General features: G+C 37.9%; 1 protein-coding gene across 1 annotated transcript in view; it reads right to left on the bottom strand.

The window, feature by feature from the left end:
• SYT17 (synaptotagmin 17) overlaps positions 1-22746 on the bottom strand; it is a 616952-nt gene that overhangs the window by 437555 nt on the left and 156651 nt on the right. The window contains exon 4 of the mRNA XM_086939743.1: positions 5814-5962. Coding sequence (XP_086795869.1) covers positions 5814-5962 — 149 coding nt within the window. The remainder of the gene's footprint in view (positions 1-5813; positions 5963-22746) is intronic.

The following is a 22746-nucleotide window of genomic DNA, read 5'->3' as shown; positions in this document are numbered from 1 at the left end:
TTGGGCTTTCTTATCAATGGCAGCATGACTGCGAGAACTGTATGGTATCAAGTACTACTAGTGTAGACTCAGAAAGATTTATATATTTAACTTTGCCAGACAGTAAATCAGTCTCCTTTAATAAGCTAGTAAATGCAGCGGATCACAACATGGAGTGTAGCCAATGTAAATGTGATATGATGTCAACATTATTTATACGTAGATATGGCCAGTATGTCATTTTAATGATCCAACGTTGTAGGCCTGATGGATCAAAATTGTCAACTTTAATAAAAAATTTTGTGGCTTCTCAGCTGTCAATATCAGGGAGGACTTTTGTTACTGTAGCAATTATCTATCACGATGGTCCATCAACAACATCAGGACATTATACAGCTTACTTAAAGTCTGGAAACGGCTGGTCATTCTGTAATGATTCCGTTGTAACGTTCAAAAAAAAATTGCCGTTTGACCTTAAAAATTCTTACCTGGTGTTTTTAAAACCAAAATTTTAAGTAGAGGGAATGTAAGTCTGCAATGCTGTCTAGATTAAAAATCCAACTATATAAACCTAATGCAAGTAAGTCTGCTTCATAGTAAGCAGTATCAGTGTCATAGGAAAAGGAGAACATGAGTGACAAAGAAGAGTAAGTTATTAGTAGTCCAGGATTGTGAAAATAATCTCAAATATTTTATTTTTGAAAGTTGCGAAAATAGAAAATGTCGGGATTTGATTGGAAGAATAACAAGACTTGCGAATCGCGGCAACATGATTTGGCCTAGTGGAAACATGTGATATAATGAGAGAAGTCTTTTTTTCTATGTAACATATTTTACGTATCGATGGAGGTTTTCTTTCAGAAAGTGGCGGGCTGAAAATATTTGTAGCACAACAGAGTGGATGCTGTTCATAGGAGATCGTTCGACGTCATTGAAAGTAAGTTAATTTTAAGGAGTTTTGAAATCAGATTTCGAAGGTTGTATGGGTTTTTTAAACACAGTCATTTTGATTGTGTTTTTTTTTTCCCGCTGTTACATGATGAATACCTTCAAGTCACTGATTTAAGTGAAATTTGATACATTCTGAGAACAGCAAAAATAAACCATTTAACATGTATAATTAATGTTATGCTTTTTGAAATTATGATATATATTTAGAAATGTGAGGTAGATATGGAGAAGCAGAGTCTTCTGTAAGTGTCAATTTTAATGCTTACAGTGCTGTACTTCTAGGTATTGTTTTTTTTTAAAAAAAAGAAATAGGCCTCACCTCAAAGAAAGCTCTTGAAAGCACACATCTTATTTGCATCCTAAAACAATCATTTAAAATGTTTGACACAATTTTATGATGGCTTTACATCTTTTTTGCGCTGTTATTGCATCACTATTGTGAGACATAAGCAATGCAAAAGAAGCATCATGTTTCAAAATAGGCCTCATTTCATCAGCATGAAGATACTGTTTTTTTAAAATAAATATCTTTAGGATTGTGTAGGGGTCGTAGGGAAGTAGAGGTTTCTGTAAATGTCAAAGTTGTTTAAAAACTGTTTCTTCTTGAACCTTTTCCCTTCTTTTTTCTAATTTTTAAATACATGTTTTAATATTTTTGGAAATGTTTGTTCTCTCTTTTACAGATTGAATGTATGAAAAATTTGCTTGAAAAGTTAACATGAATTATAAGGTAAATGTTTTCTACTTTTTTAACCTACATTCCACTGCTGATGATGTCACTGACTATGTTATGATTGATGTAATAAATGGGCATGTTTTACTGCAATGGTAGGTCTTCACATCTATTATCTCGTCTGTATTCTTCAACAAGCATAAATTTGATATGCAACCCAGAGTACGGTTCACCTTAAACAAACTTTTAGAGAGGACACACCTTATCGTCACCCTCACTCAATCATTTAATCTATCACATTTAACATCTATTAGTTCTACTGCTTCATTTCTTTAATCTTTACTTTCCTGTGTTTGCTACTTCTCTCCTTCCTTTCTCTATTACTTAATTTTTCTATTCCTTCCAGTATTTTTCTCAGTCCCTCTCTTCTCATACTTCTTCATTATTATTCACTAATTCTGTCTCTATTAATGTTACTGTTTCTGAATGATCTCCAAAAATTTTAAAAACAAGAACAGTAAGTATAAGGATAGGAAAAGACATTTATGTTACAAGAAAGACAACTATAGGAAGTAAACAGAAAAAACTGTTACTCGCAATCCACTGCTGATGATCTCACTGACCATGTAAAAAATTATGTAATATATGACATGATCAGAAGTGAATTGCGGGTAACAGTATCTTTTCTTTACTCCCTATAGCTGTCTTTTTTTGTAACATAACTGTCTGTTTCCTTTCCTTATACTTACTGTTCCTTTTTTTAAAAAAAAATTTTTGGTACGCTCAAAGTACGCGTACCGGAGTGCGAACTGGTAGCGAACTAATAGAAATAGAGCTTGGCAGAGTTCAAAGAATTCTACCAATTTTTTTAATAATGGGGAGGTAGTTCTGAAAAGAACTGTTTTTTTTTGTTTTTGTTGTTTTAAATTTTTTTTATTAGTTTTCTGAACATTTTTTATATTTTTTTGTTTTTTTCTGAACATTTTGTATTTTTTTTTATTTTTGGGGGGGAGGGGGGAAACAAAAATGATTCATCGAAGACGGCTCAACAGGAGCAACAAAAAAAAAAAGAATTTACTTTTTGGGGCGTTTTGGGCACACATGATTGGTGATGGCTCTCATTATCAGGGTAATGCTACTTTCGCGGTAGCAAAGTGTCTGGTTGCACCACACACAGACTTGCTTCACTTCTCCCATGTTGATTTGGATGTTCGGGATCACCTCCCTCGCCTCCGGTCCCGATACCTCCTGAACAACAGATCTTCTTGCCATTTCTGGCGGATTTTGTTGTTGGTCGCGAAGTTGTGCATTGCTGTAATTGTTAGGGTGCCATCGACTCATGTGCCTGTGCATTGTATGATTGCCAAAACTGTACTTTTTGTCTGTGCCCCTTGAAAGTCGTTCGTCGCAAATGCGACAAAAGACGTATCTGGCATTTACTTTCTTTTGGTCAGCAGGAAATTTAAAAAATTGCCAGATATAATTTTCTTTCCTATTATATCTTCTGGGCTCCTCTGGCAAAAACTCGTCATTTTCTTGCTGTTCTTCCTCTTCTTGATTTTCCTCCTCTTCTATAATTAGTGAAGCAGGTAGTCTTTTCTTCCCATGAGGAGGTGGAGGAGGTGGTGGGGGCACACTGGCAGAAGCAACCATTGAAGCCATTGCTGATGAATCAAAAAAGGTCTTTCTCTCACCAAGATGAAAGTCAGAGTGAGGAAAGAAGGAGGGGTTTTCATCATTTGGGAGAAGGAAAAATTCTAAACCAATGAAAAGTGTTAATTTTATATCACATGACCAAGTATTACATCATTAGGAAACCAAAAGTGAAATGAACCAATGAAAAGTGTTATTTTCGAGTCACATGACCTGCTGTGTTTACGTTTCGCGCTTTGCTCCGCTTTCCGGTCCACTTCCGGGTCCGCTAACTTGGCGCGTCCAACGACGTATTACGCGATAACGCAAAACGTCATGCAAACGTAACAGTTACGCTAAAGGAACGTTGACCGGTTCGCGTACTAAGCCGCGGCTTTAAATTGAGCTAACGGGAAGCAGACCGGTTCGCGGACTGGGAGCGGAACAAAAAAAAATGTTTTAAAAAAATTGTCTAAAGAACATGAAAAATATATTTCAAAATTTAAAGAACAATACATTGTACAGCTACAGATATTAGCTTTTAAAAAACCATTGAAATTCAATGAAAAAACCATAGGTTATAGACCATATATAGTTAGGGATTAGCATTTAAAAAACCTTATTTTATTTGCACAAAACCATTGAAATTCCATATATAGTTAGAAGCGCTAACTATATATCGCGCACCCGCAATCCACTGCTGATGATGTCACATATTACATCATTCATGACATGGTCAGTGACATCACTGATGACATCACTGATGACATCTCAAATGACATCACTGATGACATCACTGATGACAACATCCAGTGACTGTATGTTTCTGTAAAGTTAAAATATGTCTTACATATTGAAGAATGAGTGGATGTATAAGTGTCTGGATGAAGGATTTAGTAGGTGCATGACTGACTGTATGAGTGAGTGATTAAATGTGTCTCACTGAGTGCATGGGTTAGTGACTAAACTGTCTTAATTTGTGCATCATTATGTCTGTTGTTCTGTAAACTGTTGCATGTGTTGATAAGTAGCTATATGAGTAACTATATGGGTTATTGATTGGTTGCCCAAGTATTTGTATGGGAGACTGAGTGTGTGTGTGGGTGGCTGGGAGGTGTATGACTCTGTGCATAGATGTGTGAGCAGTTGATTCACTAGATGTATGGTTTCAAAAGTGCATGTGGAAACAGCTGTATGGGCGGTTGACTGTGTGCATGAGTGTATTGGTGAGTGAATGATATCTCAGTTCTACATGTCAAAGTAAGTACATATGTAAAACACAATACATGTGAGAGTTGAGATATATAAATAACTGAACATAAGAGCCAGTGAATGTGTGAGTGGCTGTATCGATCACTGTGAGCTTGTATCAGGGATTATATAAGAGAGTAAATATGTGTTATTATATGTTTGAATAAGTAAGATGTGTATAACTGTATAGTTGAGGAAATGGAGGTGTGATTGATTCTTTGCATGACTGACTAGGTGTGTGAGTAACTCCATGGATGAGTGACAGTCTGTGAGTGTCTGTTTATACTGAGTGTATGTAAGGTTATATTAGAGTCTGAAGAGGTTCATTGTATTATCACATGAGTGATGTGATCAGTGATGACAAATGAGATGTCATCAGTGATGTCATTTGAGTTGTCATCAGTGATGTCATCAGTGATGTCATTTGAGATGTCATCAGTGATGTCATTTGAGTTGTCATCAGTGATGTCATCAGTGATGTCATTTGAGATGTCATCAGTGATGTCATCAGTGATGTCACTGACCATGTCATGAATGATGTAATATGTGACATCATCAGCAGTGGATTGCGGGTGCGCGATATATAGTTAGCGCTTCTAACTATATATGGAATTTCAATGGTTTTGTGCAAATAAAATAAGGTTTTTTAAATGCTAATCCCTAACTATATATGGTCTATAACCTATGGTTTTTTCATTGAATATATATATATATATATATATATATAGGAATAAACAAAGTTGAAAGTCTTTTTAACTGCAGATATACTTATTTGTATATGTATATAAAATATATATTTGCTCAGTCAAAAAGACTTTCAGCTTTAATTATAGAAAGGACCTCTACATTTTTTCTTTCCGCATTCTTTACGTACATTCTTTTAAGAAAGAAGTATTTGAAAGAGTTGCCCGGATTAATTCCAAATTTTCAGAATATCCACTTAGGCAAATTTCATTACAATTAGTTTAAAATAAATTTGTGTACATGCTTGCATTGGACACCTCTTTTTAAGGAAAGTGCATTGATTTACATTTGGAAACATTTAATATGTTAGTTTGAGATTGTATTGAATATAACATTAGACATTTATTTGCATGCAGTATAAGATATATCAAGTCAGGTGAATTTCAATTTCAAATATTATTTTAAAAAAATAACTGAATTAGCCAACTGTCAGTTTATGTATTTATTTGGAAGTTTTTAGGATCTCTATGTGTAGCCTTTCAATTACTTCAGAGTGCTGAATTGCATGCCATTTGGAGTGCGTAAAAACGACCTATGGATAAATAAATCACCTATGGATAATAATTCTGAATGCCTGACTTACTTGAAATACGCCTTGTGAGACTATAGGTGGACTTTGTTGTATCTGAAGATGATCGTCTTTGGTCAGGTGAGCTATCCTGAGGAGTTGGAGGAGGCTCACTGGCTGCAGTATCCGAGTCACCATCTTTGTCTTCGTTTTGATTGTTTATCCTGTTGGAAAGATATTTCTTGTAAAACAGAAGTGCAGTTTTTCTCTGGACAGACATTTTGATGATTTCTAGGAGAAACAGTTTTCTAATAAACATAGAATTCCCTGCCATCAACAATTCATAAACAAAATGATAAGATAGATTTAAAAAATGTGATTGTCTGAGACATTCACAAGGGCAAATGGGGGTTGTCAGAAGGAGACAGTTTAGATATTGGAGCGCACATGTCTGGTCATTTGTATGGTTTGAGTCTAAATATTTTGAATGGCACCCACATTTAGCACCCACATATAAAACAAGCATAATAATGTTCAGGTTTTTTAATTCATTAAACATAAACACTTGACTTTGGTACAAAAATTAAAATGGTGGTACTTAGAAAAAGGCAACATATATGAGCAGGAGAAATCAATATTTCTTTTAGTGTTATATTTGACATTCTGTTTTGAACTGAGTTGACAGAAGAGGCCAAGGATTTTTCATTTCAAGAACCCTCATTAAAATGGAATGTGCAGGTGGGGCTGGCTGCGATCAAAGGTGACCGCCTACCTGAGGTGCTATGACACCCAGGGAGAAAAAATCATGCTAATCCCTCTCATCACATCTGTTAATTTATGGAAAAACCCCTGCTGTCCAGCTGGGGATCGCCCATGGTGCTAGTGAGCGTAATGGGCGGGAGCGGCCTGCTGGGTCTGTGGAAGTGTGCAACCTTACTTGGAGCCCATGCCGCCAAGTGGTATAACGGCTGCTGCATGGTTGTGATCAGCCCCTTTTAGCGAGAGTCGGACCTTCTGCTGCCACACAACAGGTGTTCCGGACTGAAGAAGCCTGGCGGTTGGCCAGGAGAGACGTACTGGTCTTGGAACAGTGCAGGTGATGAGATACCCGGAGACCTAACAAACCAGCTGCACTCCATAAGCCTGGTGCTCAACCTGGATCCTTTGCGGTAGGCGGATCACTGACATAATATCGATGTCATAAATATCGATGTAGCAAAATATCGATTAAAAAACATAGAATACCAAAATATCGACTTCCTGTCTCCAACAGGTAAGTACAAAAATATCGAATCAAAAATATAGTTAGTCAAAATATTGAATTTTTAAAATATCTTAAAAGTAATGTAAAAGTAATGAAATAATAAATATTATTAACTTAAACATACTTAAAATACTTAAATAACCTATAAATTAATAAATAATTAATTTAAGTTAAAAATAAATAGACATACAATTACATTTTTTAAAACATATATATATATATATATATATATATATATAAACATAATATTATTAAAAAATATACTATATTTTTACCATAGGATAGCAGGAGGGTAACATTTACTATTACCACTCCAGAAATTCAACAGTAGAGAAAGCGTTGGATAGTGTAGTGGTAAAAATTACTATTCCCACTCCAGAGAGTGCAACAGTAGAGAAAGCGTTCGATAGGGGGAGGGTAAAAATTACTATTCCCAATCCAGAGAGTGCAACAGTAGGGAAAGAGTTGGAGAGCGGGAGAGTTAAAATTACTATTCCCACTCCAAAGAGTGCAACAGTAGGGAAAGCGTTGGATAGCGTAGGGGTAAAAATTACTATTCCCACTCCAGAAAGTGCAACAGTAGGGAAAGCGTTGGATAGCGGAGAGTTAAAATTACTATTCCCACTCCAGAGAGTGCAACAGCAGGGAAAGTGTTGGATAGCGTAGGGGTAAACATTACTATTCCCACTCCAGTGAGTGCAACAGTAGGGAAAGCGTTGGATAGCGTAGGGGTAAAAATTACTATTTCCACTCTAAAGATTGCAACAGTAGGGAAAGCATTGGATAGCGTAGGGGTAAAAATAACTATTCCCACTCCAGAAAGTGCAACAGTAGGGAAAGCGTTGGATAGCGGGAGGGTTAAAATGACTGTTCCCACTCCAAAGAGTGCAACAGTAGGGAAAGTGTTGGATAGCGTAGGAGTAAAACTTACTATTCTCAATTCAGTGAGTGCAACAGTAGGGAAAGCGTTGGAAAGCGTAAGGGTAAAAATTACTGTTCCAACTCCAGTGAGTGCAACAGTAGGGAAAGCGTTGGATAGCGTAGGGGTAAAAATTACTATTCCCACTCCAGAGAGTGCAACAGTAGGGAAAGCGTTGGATTGCGTAGGCATAACATTTACTATTCCCACTCCAGTGAGTGCAACAGTAGGGAAAGCATTGGATAGCGGGAGGGTAAAAATTACTATTCCCACTCCAAAGAGTGCAACAGTAGGGAAAGCATTGGATAGCGGGAGGGTTAACATTACTATTCCCACTCCAGTGAGTGCAACAGTAGGGAAAGCGTTGGATAGCGTAGGGGTAAAAATTATTATTCCCACTCCAAAGAGTGCAACAGTAGGGAAAGTGTTGGATAGCGTAGGAGTAAAAATTACTATTCCCACTCCAGTGAGTGCAACAGTAGAGAAAGCGTTGTATAGCGTAGGAGGAAAAATTACTATTCCCACTCCAGAGAGTGCAACAGTAGAGAAAGTGTTGGATAGTGGGAGGGTAAAAATTACTATTCCCACTCCAGAGAGTGCAACAGTAGGGAAAGCGTCGGCTAGCGGGAGAGTTAAAATTACTATTCCCACTCCAAAGAGTGCAACAGTAGGGAAAGTGTTGGATAGCGTATTGGTAAAAATTACTATTCCCACTCCAAAGAGTGCAACAGTAGGGAAAGCATTGGATACCGTAGGGGTAAAAATTACTATTCCCACTCCAGTGAGTGCAACAGTAGGGAAAGCGTTGGATAGCGTAGGGGTATAAATTACTATTCACACTCCAGAGAGTGCAATAGTAGGGAAAGTAAATACTTCATATATGAATAAAAATAAATTAAATATTAATACCAAATGAAAATGTATTAAAAGTATTTAACAATTTTATATAATATAATAATAAATCAATTAAACATACAAAAAAATGTATTACAAATAATTACCTATTAATACAAATTATTTACCAATTAACAATTAATTAATTAACAATTAAAAAATAATTAAAAATTACACCAAAACAAAACCAATAAATAAATAAAAATATTTAATTATTTAAAATTAAATTACTTCCCACCCTATTCCCCTATAAACCCACAACCCGCTATAGAAAATAAATTAATAAAATTACCATAATTATCAATTAAACTATTAATTAAAATTAATTACCAATTATATTTTAATTAATTACCAATTACAAATTTAAATATCAATTAATTCAAAATAAATACCAATAAATACATTTAGAAATGTAATTAATTAAAATTAAATTACTTCCCACCCTTTTCCCCTATAAACCCACAACCCACTACAGAAAATACATTAATCCAATTTACATAATTATCAATCAATTAGTTAAAATGAATTACCAATTACATTTTTATTAATAACCAACTAACAATTTAAATATCAATTAATTCAAAATAAATACCAATAAATAAATTAAAAAATGTAATTAATTATAATTAAATTACTTCCCACCCTATTCCCCTATAAACCCACAATCCACTACAGAAAATGCATTAATAAAATTAACATAATTATCAATCAATCAATTAATTAAAATAATTACCAATTATATTTTAATTAATTACCAATTAATTAATAATTAACAAAATAATTCAAAATAAATACCAATAAATAAATAAACATATTTAATTCATTATAATTAAATTACTACCCTCCCTATTCCCCTATAAACCCACAACCCGCGACAGAAAATACATTAATAAAATTAACATAATTATCAATTAATCAATTAATTAAAATAATTACCAATTATATTTTAATTAATTACCAATTAATTATTATTTAACAATTAATTCAAAATAAATACCAATAAATAAATTAACATATTTAATTAATTATAATTAATTTACCTCCCACCCTATTCCTCGATAAACCCACAACCCTCTACAGAATTATATTACGCAAAAATTAAATACCATAAAATTAATTAATTAAAATAAATTATAAAATAAATATACACTTTTCACACATATAGTAACATAAAAAATACTTTAAAAATTGAATACTATTAAAAAATGAATATTAACTTACTTACCTAAAATTCGATATTTTTGTTGTCTATATTCTGTCCATTCTATATTTTTGTTGTCTATATTCTGTCCATTCTACATTTTTGTTGTCTATATTCTGTCTATTCGATATTTTGTCCATTCTATATTTTTGATCGATATTAATGCTATTCTATTTGATATTTTTGTAGTCTATATTCTGTCCATTCGATATTGTGTCCATTCTATATTTTAAACTCGATATTAATGTAACTCGATATTAAAAACTCGATATTTTGAGTGTATACCGTGGCAGGCCTTGTTGTAGTGAGCTGTGTCTGACATTTGGGACAGTGAAGCCTGCATACTAAGAGTTTGATGGCACTGAGACTGCAGAGGAGATGCACATTCAGGGCACAGGCATGGATTACTGGCAGCTACCTCTGCAGCAGTGGTTCCCAAACGGTGCTCTGTGGCTCCCTGGGAAGCCGTAAAACCTTGCCTGGGGAGCTATGCACTAAGTACCTTAATGCATTTAATGTAGAAGGGTATGTTGGCTTCAGCTAAACTAATTAGACTTAAACACATGATGTCGATGATTTGTTAGTGACATCTCAAAGCTGTAAATGTAGTGCTTAATTGATGGCATGTCCAGGGAGATGACCTCCATATTTCACTGGATGCCCCTGTTCCAACACTCCAAAAGTAAGCAGACGATGCCTGATTTAATTTGTTACTCGTTAATAGTTTAGTTTTTTTGAAAATGCATTTGACATCAATGCAAGTTATCAGGAAAGTACAGCTGTCCTATCTATTAAACACTAAGGGGCCAATTATGATTTTGGCCGGAAACTCCTCCGACCGAATCAGTTCCGGAATAGTTTCTGACTGAATCGGGTTCTGCGAGTCCGACCGACCAATTACGATGCTTCTGAACATTGTTCAGTCGGACTCACATTGACTTCAATGGGAGCCGTTATTCTGGCCAAGAACACAGGCTTCCATTGAAAGAAGGGGTAGTTGGGGAAAACCTTGTACCCAGTGGCGTGCACCTCATGGGGCCTGCCACGCTGTGCATGGTTGGAACGAGGGGTCCCTTGGGTATCCCCACATGCCCCAACCAGAGGCCTGCAGGTGAAGGGGGGCCTACTATGGGCATCCCAATTTCAGATTCCGACAGCCATTTCATGTCAGGCAGGACGATTCGGAACGGCTGTTAGAATCAACACCGTAATCGCATGGTCGGAAACCATATCCTTAGAGCTGTACGATTGGCTCTGAACAACTAGGGCTATCTGAATGCTGATCAAACCCGAATTGGAGAGTCTGAATGGTTTCCTTGCATCCTAATTGGTCAGTCGGACATATATCTGATTTGGTCGGAAACATAGGTTCCGAATCGGATTCGGAGAATCCAAATCCTGTTCAGAGCCTTTCCGACTGACATCGTAATCGGCCCATTTGTACTTGTATCATAGGTACTTCCAGTACACATTTATTTCAGTACACACACATTTCCAGACAGGCCTGCTCTCTCCTTGAGCTCAGGGAAGTAAAACACCATATACGGCATAATGCCAAAGTTTGGAAGCAAGAAAGGGGGACGTTAAAAAAAAAATGAGAGGAATTTGTTTAATTGCACTAATTCGGAGGCAATTTTAGGAAGGAGACAGCAAAAATAAAGCTGTATGTGGTTTAAAAAATCGTGAGTCACCTACTGAGACAGGTGTTCTGGTACGTATATCAAACAATGAAAGAGCAACTCAAAAAGCCAAAAACGAAGGAGGGTAAGTAAAGCAAGTCAAATACCACAACCAAAATGATAGAGACTGGGTGAAAACAGGTCAGTGCACACTGAGAAAAAAGAACCCTCAGGCACCAACAAAGTCAGTAGCCAATTGTCGTCATTGGGTTCTTATTACCGGTATGTGCATTAGTACCTTGTAGTGAAGTGAGTGATCTAAAAGGAGGTGTGCCTGTTCCCTAGTATAGAGAATTCCTTTTAATAGAGGGACAGTCCATCACCATAAAAAACAAAGTGAGTGCGGACAGAAGTTGGTTGAGTCAGTTTGAACCAAACATGTCCTAAAAATTATGTGAAACTGGTCCAGTTTTTTCTCAGTGTGCACTGACCTTTTTTCACCCAGTCTCTATCATTTTGGTTGTGGTATTTGACTTGCTTTACTTACCCTTCTTCCTTTTTGGCTTTTTGAGTTGCTCTTTCGTTTTTTGATATTCTGACTTTAAGGGGTATTAGAGTGGCAGACTGACCCTTTTCTCTCTCATTGTTTAACTGTGCTGGTACGTATGACATGGGTAGAAATGGAAGTGCATGCAAACATTCTTCAAGCGCAGAAACACTTTGGCAATGGGGCCTGCATTAATGGGGGTTCTATCTAGCACTGTAAGTGGGATAAAAAAGTGTTAGAGGGCACTCTAAAAAAGGCATGGGCAAAGAAGTGTAACTAGAAATATTTTATTACAGGCGCCTACCTTAGTAATATAAAATACCCTGCGTATATGATTATAGTACTTTCATCAGCTTTCTCCCAAATATCTTCAGGGAGAAAAATGCATGTACTCCAGAGGCCGGGCTTACGTCCACCCCACCTTCCAAAGAAAGTAACAGTGGGGAGCCACAGGCAATGGCCAATGGGTCAAGGGAGCTGCGGGTCAAAAAAGTTTGGGAACCACTGCTCTGCAGGGACAGCAGTGAGACAGTGATTCTTTCCATTCGTTTTGCTGCACCCCTTCCAGCCACCCCTCTTTTACGTCTTTCCTTTTTTCTCTTTTTGCACCAGATGCTCCCTTTCCACTGGACCCTGTTGCACTGCTGGAGAAACACATCACTCTGAGGCCCCTAGGGCACTGCGGAAACTGCCTCATCTTACCCCATAATAATGATGACCTTGCTGGCTGTAACTGCACTGGGCGCCACTGTGGGCAAATCCAGATCAGCGCCAGAGTAAGCTATCCTTTAAACAGCGCAAGGCTCTGAGGGATCACTAGGACACTCTGACTCCGTAAATCGATGTACCCTCAGAGTCTGCGGAGAACACTACATGGCTCCTGCTAGAATTAAATGCTAGTCTTGTCGCCATTGATGGGAAATTGGGCTCCGTCACTACGCATTTATACAGTTTCACTGAGCAGCTCAAGACAGCTTCACTGAGCAGCTTAACAGACATGTCACGCGGTTAAAAGGAGTGGAGTGCCATATTCTGGAGGTGGAAAGCCTGAACGTGGACCACTCAAACAAATTTCAAGCAGATGAACGGTAACTACTTGCAACAGTGGTAAAAAATTAGGACTTGGAGATACAATCACAGCAAAACATTATTTGAATTGTGGGGCTGGCAGAATCCACCAACACGACCAAGATGGAACTCTTTGTGGAAAACCTCTTTCTGGAATTACTCAGCTGTGACAACTTTAGCAACATGTTTAGGGAAGAGTGTGCACACCGCTCGCTGACTGTGACGTCGGTCCCTGGCACGCCACTGCACATCTGCTGAACTACTGAGCTAAGGATGTGGCTTTACATCTTGCAAGGGAGCAAGGGGCCCGTGTGCTATCAGTGAACAGACATTTCAATCTTTTCTGACTTTCCAATAATGGCGCAGTGCACCAAGTGGACGTTCCTTGAGGCCTAGAGACTGCTACGCTATAAAAGAGTTAAATATGCCATGTTTTACCCTGCACAATTGTGTGTCCCTATAAGGGATAAACCACAGCTCATCATGGACCTTAGGGTGGCCAAGGTGTTTCCCACATGACACTGACTTATCAAGATGACCAATTCACCAAGAGGGTCTGACTCCGTATCTGACTTAGGTGACTTTAGTGACAATGACTGGACAGGCACTCAGTATCCAAGTTCTCAAAATGTAACCAGGCAATGTAATCTATATCCTGAATTGTTTAATATTTGGTGTTCTTCAACGAATAGGGAAGGGCTCATCTTATTAGCCAATTCTATGTGATCCCTCTTGTTGGACGATGACGACCACTCAACTGTGAGTAATGCCCTTTTGACAATGGGTACATGCTTAGATTTTGAGGGCATGCTTGCTGATGAGTTGGGTGGTCAGTATGGGCAGGGCATCAGTATTTTGTGCTGAGTGCTGGGGGAGTTTTGTATTTTGGCTAGTCCTAGTCAATCGTTTTCATGTGTTATTGTTCATGCAGAATCTCATGTATATCCTGTCACGCATCACATAGTGCAACATTACCTGCCCACTTGTTTTTTGCACAAATCCCACCATGACTGGAACACTCTACAGCAGTGATGCACTATGCAGTAGAGCAACATGGCCTCCTCTTTCACGAATGATTTGGAACATCCGTGGCCTAAATAATGCTAAAAAACACAGGCTAGTTCAGACATATCTAGATGATGTGTCAATAGTTCTACTACAGGAGATATTGATCAGAGGGACAGTCGCCTGCAAACATAACGCCACCTATCATGCACCGCAGAGCTGATATACAGTGGTCCAAGGTTCACTGTAGATTACCTGGTTCTAATTGTGAATGTGTATGGCCTAACACAGACGATATCACAACATTCAGTGAGGTCATCAAAATCTGCCAGAAACTCTCTGCTTCTCTGCGGGGTGGGGGGTGACTTCAATGTCATCATTGACAAAGCCATGCACAGATCCAGACATGTAATCTCCCCATCCGGGAAGACAGACACAATGCGGTATAAACTGGAACTATTAAATGTACGGGAGGCGTGCCATATATGGATCTGAACACACTTATTGCTATTATTCAATGGTCCATGACTCCCACTCATAAATAGACCTCTGGAGGTAATCTACTGACAAGCTCGGATGGGTCACAGGCCAAACTTATGTACTGCGCACTATTTCAGATCTTTCACCAGTGAGAATGTGCATCTCCATCCCCATGGTCACATGGTGTAACAGATCCTGGTGATTTCCATCAGAGTGCTGCTGGACTCTGCCTTTAATGGCAAGGTGTCTGTGGCAATCAAAGATAATTTCCATCTGAACTTCAGATCTGTGGATTCCCACAAGATGGTATAGGAAGCATTTAAACCTGTCATTAGGGGAGGCTATATATCAAAACAGGCAGGTAAAATCAACCTGTGACCAACTCGCACACCACAAGGACAGACTCCAACAGTTGGAGGCCCACCAGTGGCAGAGCTCAAATGACAAGCTGGATGATGAGCTGCACGAGCCCCTCATGTCATTTAGTGTTAGGGCCAAAAAGAAGGCAAAGAAATGATGGGTTACACACAAGCCCCATGCTATCATGACCAGGTAGTACTTTAGTGTAGCTGCAGAGAGACCACGCAAAAAATAATGCAATCCCAAGTATATGTGACATGGTTGGGACTCACAAGAACACTACAACACAACTTTCTAATGATTATACACCTATACAATTCTACAATACAATGGAAAGATGCTCAAATAGCAGATCATCTTGACAAAATCGCTTTGGCTTGGCTGAGTGCTGATGAAAGACGGCAGTTTAACGCGCCATTATCCCGGAAAGAAATAGCGAAGGTAACAAATAGTCTCACCTCTGAAAAGACTCTAGGCTCAGACGGCTATACTGTGGAGTTCTATATAACCTTCATGAAGATTCTTAGGCCATATCTCCTTATTATGAACTTCAAAAAAGCTCTCAACAAATAGTGCTTACCCCTGACGCTATGGGAGTCAATCCTAATCACACTACCGATATCCAATAAAGATCCCCTTCAAGATGGATCCTATTGGCCATTACCTCTCCTCAGCATAGACAGTAAAATCTTGGCCCAGGTCATAGCCAACCAACTTACATGAGTCATCAAAGTCCTTTGCATTGGTGGAGTTGCCATTCTTGCACTGTGTTGCGACAAATATGGCCTTGAGCTTACATACTCCGCATGATCTTGCTGCTGTCTCTTCCCCAGCAGCAAGAGTTCTGATTACCAGAGAACCTTTGTGCCTCCTCTTACTTACCAGAGTCACAAGACAGGGATTCCCCCTACCCCCACTATACTTTGATAAAGCAATGGAGCCCCTGGCCTGTAAGCTGCGACAACACCACACACACACAGGGGAGTGACATTCATAAATCACAGCTTAATAGTCAAATTATATGTGTAAAACATCATGTTGTTTCATAAGCACCCAGAGAAGAACCCATCCCTGGTTCTTTGCACCATCGCGCAATTCGGTGGTTACTCTGGCATATGAATAAACTGGAGTAATACTGAGATCTACCCACTCACACACTCTAGGCAATAAATTGATTCTGAATATCCAACCCAGTGGTGCGAGGATTAGATCTGTTACCTCAGCATAAAGATACACAGAGAGAGGGAAGTCATCATGCTCAACTGTGTTTCAGCAATGTCCTGTTTACGAATGCAAATAGATCACTGTATCAACCTACCTCTGTCTATTGCCGGGTGTGAGGAAATATTCAAAATGGTGGTCATGTCTTGCTTTTTGTACTTATTCTTGAACATACCAATACCCCCTTCACATAAGTGATTTACCACGCTCAGGTCTGACCTCGGATGGCTTCTCTAGGCCCTGAGCCAACCCAGAATACATTGTATCTTACTGACACTCCTCCTGGCAGGAGGCGGTCTAGCGCTACCTAACCCCGAATTATATTATCTAGCTGCCCAAGCGGTCTTTGTGATCTACTGGTATCTTCCCCAACCTCCAATACCTCACATCATGGTGAAAGTGAAAAACATCATCCTTGGCAACTTACAAATTTATTTTTACGAAATTGACCTATCTGAAGGGAGCGGGGAACATGGAGGCGAGAACCGTGGTTGTGTGGCATTGTTAGAAATGGGGGTCTCTAGTTGGCAATGATTTGCACCTATGTCCAACTAGGGGCCCTTCTTCCTAGTCAGGGTGTAGGAAGGTAGCATCCTTCTCCCTGTTTACCCCCACTTTTTGCCTGGTGCTAGTCTGACTGGGGCCCTGCTTATCAGGACCCCAGTCTATCTGCTTTTTCCCTAAATTGGTAATGTTCCGTATTTAGGTAAATCTCAGGTTGGATACTGGGGTACCCTTGTCAGGTCCCTAGTATATGGTACCCATGTACCCAAGGCATAGGTTCCCCAGAGGTCCCCCATGGGCTGGAGCATGTATTAGGCTCCCCATGGGAGACCATTTAAATTCAAACTACAGGCCTGTCATTGCAGCCTGTATAAGTTGGAGCATGCACCACTTACTAAAGATATAGGTTTACTATAGCTAAGGATCACTGCCCTTAAAACCTATAAATCACCCTGATAGCAGGCCTTTGCAATCCTGAAGGGTGAGCAGTCAATATATTGTTTTTTTTTATATTGACATACAGTAATAGCGAGTTTTTTAATATTGTAGGGACAGAATATCGACGCAAGAATATTGTTGTATTTTATATGTATGTTTAATATTTTTTGTAATGTAGTTTTATTATTTTTAAATATATGTATTAAATGTTTAGAAATGAGTAATAGGGTGGGAAGTAATTTAATTATAATTAATTAATGAATATCTTTTTATTTATTGTTATTGATTATTAATTTATTGTTACTTAATTATTAATTGGTAATTATTTGTATTAATTATCTTATCCTAATAATTATAATTAATTTTTGAATTCTTATTGTTTCTTAATTTATTGTTAATTAAATATTAATTGGTAATAATTTTTATTAACTGATTAATTGATAACGACATTAATTATGTTAATTTTTATGTGTAGCAGGTTGTGGGTTTATAGGGGAATAGGGTGGGAAGTTATTTAATTCTCAGAAATTAATTAATATGTTTTTTATTTATTATTGATAATTAATTTATTGGTAATTCATTTTTTATAATTGATTAATGTATAACTATATTAATTATAATTAATGTATTATTATATTTTATTTTGTATTATACTTTTTTATTTGTTTATATTGTTTATTATGTTATTGTTAATTGATTATTAATTGCTAATTCATTTTAATTAATAGATCAATTGATAATTAGCGGGTTGTGTGTTTATGGGGGAATAGGGTGGGAAGTAATTTAATTTTATTTAAGTAAATATTTCATTTTATTGTTATTTATTATTAATTTCTTATCTAATATTTTTCTTTTTTCTTTTTATTGTTCAGTTCATAGCATATATAACAATTACCATAAAAAGTCAAAAAATGGACATCATCTAAAACATAATTTCAAAACGACATCTCCATATGTTGTAGCATGGGATGTCAAATCTTTACCATTAATTGTTTTTCTTCAGCAATTTAATACGATACAAATTAAATTCAAGATGAAACACAAAATAAAAATTTGCTCGCAACATTTCATATGATGGCGCCTCTGGTTTCAACAACATCAAAGCAATACATAGTCGAGCAACGGCCATAGCAATAAAAATAAAATATCGAAATGGATAGCAAGACTGCATAGCTTCCCTGTCCTCACACACCCCTAATAACATCATCTCTCTAGATATAGAGACATTAACCCTCGTCGTTTGAGACAGAAATTGTGCAATACATAGAAAAAATTGTCTCAGTGCGATACAATCGGAAAATATATGTATAATATCTGCTACCTCCGACTGGCACCTAAAGCATTTTCCATCATGAACATCACCCAACTTCATCAATTTAGCAGGTGTATGGTATAGATTAAACAAGGTTTTATAATGTTGGGTGCATAAATTTGCAGTCAGTATAACTTTGCTAGCCATATCGATCGATTCTTGCACAAATGAACCAGAGTTACCCAGTCTATCCCTCCATTTCTGATCTTGAATCTCTATATCGCCACGCTGCTTTGCCAATAATATATCATACAAAATCCCGATCTTAGCCCTTTTAATCAAAGCTTCTAGAAGTTCATTAGTTAAAATAGGTAGAAGTCTACAGTGTTTATGAATAAAGTCCCGTATCTGTAAATATAAACAAAATCATTCTTAGATATTGTAAATTGTTCAGCTAGTTCAGCGAAGGAAACAATTGCCTCAGCACTGTAGATATCCCCTAAGAGGCGAATCCCCTTATCCCTCCATGTCGTCATCTTTGTATCCCAGAATATCAACGGAAATATTTCTGTGGAGTCGAGAGGAGTATAGTAGCTAATCCGGTTTATAGATATTATTTTACGTATCCGGTTCCAAGCTTTATATGCTGCAAGTGCAGTTTTAAATTGTGTTCTTTTAAAATAACTTGGTTCAAGAAATTTAAGCAAGACTTCTCGTGCCTGGGCTCCTAGTAGCATCTGATAAATAATTGGGGATTCAAACGGCATTGTTTCTACCCCAATAACCAAATATTTCATATTTAGCAAAAAATATACTAAATAATAAAAAGCAAAATTCGGCACTTCCTACCCTCCACGTGCCAGTGGTAACATCATATATTTTGAAGCACGCCGGGCCTTCTTCCAAGCCCAAATAAACCTATTGTTAACTGATTGCAGATGCATTAACTGTGCACGTGTCAACTCCAGCGGTACCGTCCGAAAATAGTAAAGCACCCTGGGAAGTATACACATCTTTAAAACTTTCCGTCGACCAACAATTGATAAATGTAGGCATTCCACCTTTTCCAGCTGTCTTTTAACTGATCCTAGTATATCAGCCCAGTTTACATCGACTATCTTCTGGAGTGACATCCTAATTTTAATCCCCAAGTACCTTACTTCTTGTGTCACACTCGCCTCTCCAGGACAAAGTCCTTCGGTACAAACAACCAAGGTTTTTGAGGTGTTTAACTTATATCCAGCGGCCTTCCCAAACTCTTGAGTCAAATGCTCAATCTCTCCTAATGCTTGCTCAGGGTCCGATGTTACAACCGCTATGTCATCAGCGTAGGCGAGAACATGCACTTTATGCTCGCCCACTACCATTGACTTTATACCACTAGTGGTCTCCAGTATTTGCAGCAATGGTTCGATATAAATAGCAAAAAGTAAAGGCGAACATGGGCATCCTTGACGTGTGCCCCATGTTATATATACAAAAGATGACTCTTGCCCCATTGTACAAATCTTGGCCCGCGGGCGTTTATATATAGTCTGTAATGCAAGAAAAAACTGGGGCCCAAACCCCATCTTGCGCATTGTAGCCCATAGAAATGCCCATGAAACACGGTCAAATGCTTTTTCAGCATCTAAAAATATTATGCCAATATTTTTTTTTGTAGTGAAGTAGCATAATCCAGCAGCGTTATAACCCTATGCATATGGTTGACCGTGCTCCGGCCAGGGAGAAAACCATGCTGGTGCCGAGATACCAGTGGTGGAAGGACTTGCACTAACTGAGATGCAAGTATTTTTGAGTATACTTTACATCTGCATTTATTACTGATATAGGTCTATATGACCCAGGAAGTCTGGGGGACTTGTCTTCTTAAAAACCACTATATTTGCATCATCCCAAAATGGAGGGGGATTTCCACATTGAGCGGATGTAGAAGTAGCAAGCATATCATCCTTTATAATAGGGAAAGGCATCCGATAAACCTCCAGAGGGAGTTTATCAGGTCCAGCTGCTTTCCCTAGCGCTAATTTACAAAAGACAATGGTCCCTATATGTGGACAGGATAGCAAAAAATAATAATCATACACCTAATAAGTAGTATGTTTCTTTGTCCAGCCGGACAAGAATTTTATTTTAAATGATCAAGTTCAGAGGGAGTTTTAAGACCAAGATAACAAGTGGGCACAGCCGTGACCCACAACATTTAAGACAAACCAACAAAGAAATGGCCAAAAAGGCAAAGCGAAAATCTGTCTGTATACTATTGTTCAGTGCTACAGACTCAATCTCTTAAACATAACCATACCATTGCATCAAACAATATAACATTCATCATATTGCATATGGGTTTTTTTCCCTAGCGCTAAGTCATCTAATGCTGTCTGTAGTTCTTGTATAGAAATTGGAGCTTCCAGCTCTTCTCTTTCAGTAGACCCTAGCTCAGATAGGTCAAGTTCACGAACGTAGTGCTCAATTTGATCCTGAGCAACAGGAACTTGAGTATATAATGCTTTATAGTATGAGTAAAATACCTGAACTATACCTTCCATAGTCTCAGCTGTACCCCCTCTATAATTCTCCAAGATTTCAATTCGTTGAGATGCCTGCCTACCCACAGTCTTTGAGCTAGACATCTACCGGTTGTTTCTCCATATGCATATCTTTCAGCTTTATGTATTTTGAACTGGGTTGCTATTTCTTGACTTCAGACCTCCTTAATCCTAGCCTTACTACAGGCTACCTTAGTTTGCGCAGTTTGACTGTCCATATTGGCACTGATCACTCAGATAAGCTCACACTCAGCCTTTCTTAAATCCTCAAGTAAATCCCCTATTAAAGCTTTCTGTTTCTTCTGTTTAACTCAGCCATAACTACAAGTTTCACCCCTTAGTCTGGCTTTAAAAGAATCCCAAAACATTGGTTGGGTAGCTGTTCCTCTATTATGTTCTAAAAACCGCGTAGCCCAAAGTTGGATATAACATGTATATTCCTCGTCGCTTACAAGCTTTTTACTAAATGTAAATGATCGCTATTCGCGCATAATGTTAAAGCGAGCCAAGTCCATAACCACAGGGCCATGGTCCGACGCAATACGGGGCATTGCCTGCATCTTTGCACCGACAGTTAAAAATCCGGTTAAGAAAATATAATATAATCTAACAACTTATTATGGGTAGAAGAGAAAAACGTATACCCTGGATCTCCATAATTCACCACCGTTCACCCATCCACAAGACCATATTGCTGTAGCAGCTGATGCAGAGCCCTGAATACTTTCGGCTTACGGCCTTTGTAGTCAACAAATTGGGCATCCCATATCTGAGAATCTCCATGTATATTAAAATCCCCAAATAATAGCAGAGTGGTCCCCCACAGTGCTAGCTCAACATTCAAAGACTCCAAGATCTCTGCTTCATCTAAGTTTGACCCATACACTGTGCAAATTGTAGTCTTAGTGCCCCCTATAATACATTCGGTGATCGCTCACCTCCCGAAATTGTCCGCCCTCTCTCTACCCGTACCAATTATAGCCCGATGCCCCAGAATTGTCACCCCCTATTCATAGTAGATTGTCTAGATGCCTATAATAATGTAAATCCCAACTCCGCAAATATCCTACGATAGGACCAAGGGATATGCGTTTCCTGTAAACAAAGAATGTCGGGATTATTTAACCGCAGCTCAGCAATCACACGTTTCCTCTTGAGGATAATATTCAGCCCACAAACATTAAATGAACAAATACGTAAACTCCTATCTGTCATTAATGCTTGTATATTGCTGGCCATTATCATACGGAACCAAAAACAGATATTCTCCGAAATTCCTACAGAACTGACATTTTACCCCTTGGGAAATACCCACCCCATCCACTACACCACTAATTTAATTTGTAATGTTTTTATTTTTCAAAAATTATTTAATTAATAAGTATGTTAATTTAACCCCTACGCTATCCTACATTTTCAACACTGTTACATTCACTGGAGTTGGAATATCAATTTTAAGCCCTATGCTATCCAACACTTTCCCTACTGTTGCACACACTGGAGTTGGAATAGTAATTTTAACCCCAACGCTATCCAACACTGCCCCTACTGTTGCACTCACTGGATTGGGAATAGTAATTTTTACCCCTACTCTATCCAACACTTTTCCTACTATTGCATAAGTATGGGTGAATTTTGCGGATCTGTGGTCCGCGAATTCGAGCTAATCGCAAAATTCCGCAAATTT

Source organism: Lissotriton vulgaris, chromosome 10, assembly GCF_964263255.1.
Source record: "Lissotriton vulgaris chromosome 10, aLisVul1.2, whole genome shotgun sequence".
Lineage (NCBI taxonomy): Eukaryota > Metazoa > Chordata > Amphibia > Caudata > Salamandridae > Lissotriton > Lissotriton vulgaris.
The sequence above is the reverse complement of the archived record's forward strand: the minus strand, read 5'-3'. Positions and strand labels throughout refer to the sequence as shown.